The following is a 6,000-nucleotide window of genomic DNA, read 5'->3' as shown; positions in this document are numbered from 1 at the left end:
CTCTCTCCACTGGCTTCCAGTTGAAGCTCGCATCCGCTACAAGACCATGGTGCTTGCCTACGGAGCTGTGAGGGGAACGGCACCTCCGTACCCTTAGGCTCTGATCAGGCCCTACACCCAACAAGGGCACTGCGTTCATCCACCTCTGGCCTGCTCGCCTCCCTACCTCTGAGGAAGCACAGTTCCCGCTCAGCCCAGTCAAAACTGTTCGCTGCTCTGGCACCCCAATGGTGGAACAAGCTCCCTCACGACGCCAGGACAGCGGAGTCAATCACCACATTCCGGAGACACTGAAACCCCATCTCTTTTAAGGAATACCTGGATAGGATAAAGTAATCCTTCTAAACCCCCCCCCCCCCCCCTTAAAAGATCTAGATGCACTAGTGTAAAGTGGTTGTTCCACTGGATATCATAAGGTGAATGCACCAATTTGTAAGTCGCTCTGGATAAGAGCGTCTGCTAAATGACTTAAATGTTAAATGTAAATGTAAATTTGAACAAAGCAAATTTGAGAACAAGGCTACCTAAATTCTATCAGCATATTGATTGTAGCACTTACACTCGATCACTGTTACTTTAACTTCCGCAATGCATACAAGGCCCTCCCTCGCCCTCCCTTCGGCAAATCCGATCACGACTCCATCTTGCTCCTTCCGTCTTATAGGCAGAAACTGAAAGAAGATGTACCCGTGACTAGAACCATTCAACGCTGGTCTGACCAATCAGAATCCACGCTCCAAGATTGTTTTGATCACACGGACTGGGAAATGTTCCGGGCAGCCTCAGAGAACAACATCGGTCTATATGCTGACTCGGTGAGTGAGTATATAAGGAAGTGCATTGGAGATGTTGTACCCACTGTGACTATTAAAACCTACCCTAATCAGAAACCGTGGATGGATGGCAGAATTAGCGCAAAACTGAAAGCGCGAACCACCACATTTAACCATGGAAAGAGGACTGGGAATATGGCCGAATATAAACAGTGTAGTTATTCCCTCCGCAAGGCAATTAAACAAGGTATAGGGACAAAGTTGAGTCGCAATTCAATAGCTCAGATACGAGACATATGTGGCAGGGTCTACAGGCAATCACAGACTACAAAAATAAAACCAGCCACGTCACAGACACCGACGTCTCACTTCCAGACAAAATAAACACCTTCTTTGTCCGCTTTGAGGATAATACAGTGCACCGGCACGGCCCACTTACAAGGACTGCGGACCCACCTCTCCTTCTCAGTGGCCACCACATGCTTCAAGATGGCTACCATTGTTCCTGTACCCAAGAAGGCAAAGATAACTGAACTAAATGACTACCGCCCCATAGCACTCAATTCTGTCATCATGAAGTGCTTTGAGAGACTAGTCAAGGATCATATCACCTCCACCTTACCTGCCTCCCTAGACCCACTTCAGTTTGCATACCACCCCAACAGGTCCACAGACAATGCAATCGCCATTACACTGCACACTGCCCTATCCCATCTGTACAAGAGGAATACCTATTCATTGACTACAGCTCAGCATTCAACACCATACCATACCATACCATACCCGTACCCTCCAAGCTCATCATTAAGCTGGAGGCCCTGGGTCTCAACCCCGCCTTGTGAAATTGGGTTCTGGACTTTCTGATGGGCAGCCCCCAGGTGGTGAAGGTAGGTGACAACATCTCCAATTCGCTGACCCTTAACACTGGGGCCCCACAAGGGTGCGTGCTCAGCCCCCTCCTGTACTCTCTGTTCACCCAACAGAAGAGGGAGCACCCCCCTATCCACATCGAAGGGACAGTAGTGGAGAAGGTGGAAAGTTCCTCGGCGTACACATCACAGACAAACTGAAAATGGTCCACCCACACAGGCAGTGTGGTGAAGGCGCAATAGCGCCTCTTCAACCTCATGAGGCTGAAGAAATGTGGCTTGTCACCTAAAACCCTGACAAACTTTTACAGATGCACAATCGAGAGCATCCTGTCGGGCTGTATCACAGCCTGGTACGGCAACTGCACCGCCCTCAACCTCAAGGTTCTCCAGAGGGTGGTGCGTTCTGCACAACGCATCACCGGGGGCAAACTACTAGTCACTTCAAACAATGCAAATGTAATAAGGTTAACATATCTTACATTACTCATCTCATATGTATATACTGTACTCTATACCATCTACTACATCTTGCCTATGCCACTCGGCCATCGCTAATCCATATATTTATATGTACATATTCTTTATTTCATCCCTTTAGATTTGTGTGTATTACGTAGTTGTTGGGGAACTGTTAGATTACTTGTTAGATATTACTGCACTGTCGGAACTAGAAACACAAGCATTTCGCTACACTCGCATTACCATCTGCTAACTATGTGTATGTGACCAATACACATTTATTAGATTTTTGATCTAAGATGCATCAATCATGATGTTGTCAATATGTGATTTAAATGTCGTTAGCGGACTGACATGCATCAGTCATAACGTTGTCAATATGTTATCTAAGTGTTGTTAGTGGACTGACTTGCTGCCCAGCAGGATGCAGACGGCCTCCATGACAGTCATGACCATGTCAGGTGGTTTGGTGAAGACCCTGATCTCTGAGATGTCTGCCTTGTCCAGTGAGTCCAGGGCCTTGTTGGCACCTTCCAGAGCGGGCAGAGCCTCGTCTAGATCCCTCTGGGCATCTGCTGCTATGGCCTGGGTGTCCTCAGCCTTCACCTTGGCTAGGGCTTCGTCATCCTTCACCACTTTACGCACCTGGGGACGGACGGACAGACAGACAGACACAGACAGACAGACAGACAGACAGACACGCAGTAGAGTTGAATAGGAGTGCACATGAAGAAATCCCCCCTAGACACACACATTCCCCCTAGACACACCACGCTCCTCCTAGAAACATAAACATTCAAACAAAAAATGACCACACTTGTCAACCCTCTCCTGGTCAACGACTGGTTTCCCTAGCTCCACCCTCTCCTGGTCAACGACTAGTTTCCCTAGCTCCACCCTCTCCTGGTCAACGACTAGTTTCCCTAGCTCCACCCTCTCCTGGTCAAAGACTGGTTTCCCTAGCTCCACCCTCTCCTGGTCTACGACTAGTTTCCCTAGCTCCACTTTATACCCACCATGTTGACTCTCTCCTGGTCTACGACTAGTTTCTCTAGCTCCACTCTATACCCACCATGTCGACTCTCTCCTGGTTAACAACTAGTTTCCCTAGCTCCACCCTCTCCTGGTCAATGACTGGTTTCCCTAGCTCCACCCTTTCCTGGTCAACGACTAGTTTCCCTAGCTCCACTCTATACCCACCATGTCGTCTCTCTCCTGGTCAACGACTAGTTTCCCTAGCTCCACCCTCTCCTGGTCAACGACTAGTTTCCCTAGCTCCACTCTATACCCACCATGTCGACTCTCTCCTGGTCAACAACTAGTTTCCCTAGCTCCACCCTCTCCTGGTCTACGACTAGTATCCCTATCTCCACCCTCTCCTGGTCAACGACTAGTTTCCCTAGCTCCACCCTCTCCTTTTCCTGGTCAACGACTAGTTTCCCTAGCTCCACTCTATACCTACCATGTTGACTCTCTCCTGGTCTACGACTAGTTTCCCTAGCTCCACCCTCTCCTGGTCAACGACTAGTTTCCCTAGCTCCACCCTCTCCTGGTCAACGACTAGTTTCCCTAGCTCCACCCTCTCCTGGTCAACGACTAGTTTCCCTAGCTCCACCCTCTCCTGGTCAACGACTAGTTTCCCTAGCTCCACCCTCTCCTTTTCCTGGTCAACGACTAGTTTCCCTAGCTCCACTCTATACCTACCATGTTGACTCTCTCCTGGTCTACGACTAGTTTCCCTAGCTCCACCCTCTCCTGGTCTACGACTAGTTTCCCTAGCTCCACCCTCTCCTTCTCCTGGTCAACGACTGGTTTCCCTAGCTCCACCCCCTCCTGGTCAACGACTAGTTTCCCTAGCTGCACTCTATACCCATCATGTCGTTTCTCTCCTGGTCAGCGACTAGTTTCCCTAGCTCCACCCTCTCCTGGTCAACGACTGGTTTCCCTAGCTCCACTCTATACCCACCATGTTGACTCTCTCCTGATCAACGACTAGTTTCCCTAGCTCCACCCTCTCCTGGTCAACGACTAGTTTCCCTAGCTCCACCCTCTCCTGGTCAATGACTAGTTTCCCTAGCTCCACCCTCTCCTAGTCAACGACTAGTTTCCCTAGCTCCACTCTCTCCTGGTCAACGACTAGTTTCCCCTAGCTCCACCCTCTCCTGGTCTACGACTAGTTTCCCTAGCTCCACTCTATACCCACCATGTCGACCCTCTCCTGGTCAACGACTAGTTTCCCTAGCTCCACCCTCTCCTTGTCAACGACTGGTTCCCTAGCTCCACCCTCTCCTGGTCAACGACTAGTTTCCCTAGCTCCACTCTATACCCACCATGTTGACTCTCTCCTGGTCTACGACTAGTTTCCCTAGCTCCACCCTCTCCTGGTCAACAACTAGTTTCCCGAGCTCCACCCCCTCCTGGTCAACGACTAGTTTCCCTAGCTCCACCCTCTCCTGGTCAGCGAATAGTTTCCCTAGCTCCACTCTATACCCACCATGTCGACTCTCTCCTGGTCAACGACTAGTTTCCCTAGCTCCACCCTCTCCTGGTCAACGACTGGTTTCCCTAGCTCCACCCTCTCCTGGTCAGCGACTAGTTTCCCTAGCTCCACTCTATACCCACCATGTCGACTCTCTCCTGGTCAACGACAAGTTTCCCTAGCTCCACCCTCTCCTGGTCAACGACTGGTTTCCCTAGCTCCACCCTCTCCTGGTCAACGACTAGTTTCCCTAGCTCCACTCTATACCCACCATGTTGACTCTCTCCTGGTCTACGACTAGTTTCCCTAGCTCCACCCTCTCCTGGTCAACAACTAGTTTCCCTAGCTCCACCCCCTCCTGGTCAACGACTAGTTTCCCTAGCTCCACTCTCTCCTGGTCAGCGACTAGTTTCCCTAGCTCCACCCTCTCCTGGTCAACGACTGGTTTCCCTAGCTCCACCCTCTCCTGGTCTACGACTAGTTTCCCTAGCTCCACTCTATACCCACCATGTTGACTCTCTCCTGGTCAACGACTAGTTTCCCTAGCTCCACCCTCTCCTGGTCAACGACTAGTTTCCCTAGCTCCACCCTTTCCTGGTCAATGACTAGTTTCCCTAGCTCCACTCTCTCCTGGTCAACGACTAGTTTCCCTAGCTCCACCCTCTCCTGGTCAATGACTAGTTTCCCTAGCTCCACTCTATACCCACCATGTCGTCTCTCTCCTGGACCCTAGCTCCACCCTCTCCTGGTCAACGACTAGTTTCCCTAGCTCCACTCTCTCCTGGTCAACGACTAGTTTCCCTAGCTCCACCCTCTCCTGGTCAACGACTAGTTTCCCTAGCTCCACTCTATACCCACCATGTTGACTCTCTCCTGGTCTACGACTAGTTTCCCTAGCTCCACCCTCTCCTGGTCAACGACTAGTTTCCCTAGCTCCACTCTATACCCACCATGTCGTCTCTCTCCTGGTCAATGACTGGTTTCCCTAGCTCCACCCTCTCCTGGTCTACGACTAGTTTCCCTAGCTCCACTCTATACCAACCATGTCGACTCTCTCCTGGTCAACGACTAGTTTCCCTAGCTCCACCCTCTCCTGGTCAACGACTGGTTTCCCTAGCTCCACCCTCTCCTTGTCAACGACTAGTTTCCCTAGCTCCACTCTATACCCACCATGTTGACTCTCTCCTGGTCTACGACTAGTTTCCCTAGCTCCACCCTCTCCTGGTCAACAACTAGTTTCCCTAGCTCCACCCCCTCCTGGTCAACGACTGGTTTCCCTAGCTCCACTCTATACCCACCATGTTGACTCTCTCCTGGTCAACGACTAGTTTCCCTAGCTCCACCCTCTCCTGGTCAATGACTAGTTTTCCTAGCTCCACCCTCTCCTGGTCAACAACTAGTTTCCCTAGCTCCACCC

At 50.8% G+C, this 6,000-nt stretch overlaps 1 protein-coding gene across 1 annotated transcript in view; it reads right to left on the bottom strand.

Moving 5' to 3' along the window:
- Positions 1–6,000, bottom strand: part of LOC115191569 (dynein heavy chain 6, axonemal-like) — a 123,999-nt gene that overhangs the window by 37,240 nt on the left and 80,759 nt on the right. Inside the window, 1 exon segment of the mRNA XM_029749361.1 lies at positions 2,510–2,749. Coding sequence (XP_029605221.1) covers positions 2,510–2,749 — 240 coding nt within the window.

The sequence above is a fragment of the Salmo trutta genome, chromosome 4, assembly GCF_901001165.1.
Source record: "Salmo trutta chromosome 4, fSalTru1.1, whole genome shotgun sequence".
NCBI lineage: Eukaryota > Metazoa > Chordata > Actinopteri > Salmoniformes > Salmonidae > Salmo > Salmo trutta.
The sequence above is the reverse complement of the archived record's forward strand: the minus strand, read 5'-3'. Positions and strand labels throughout refer to the sequence as shown.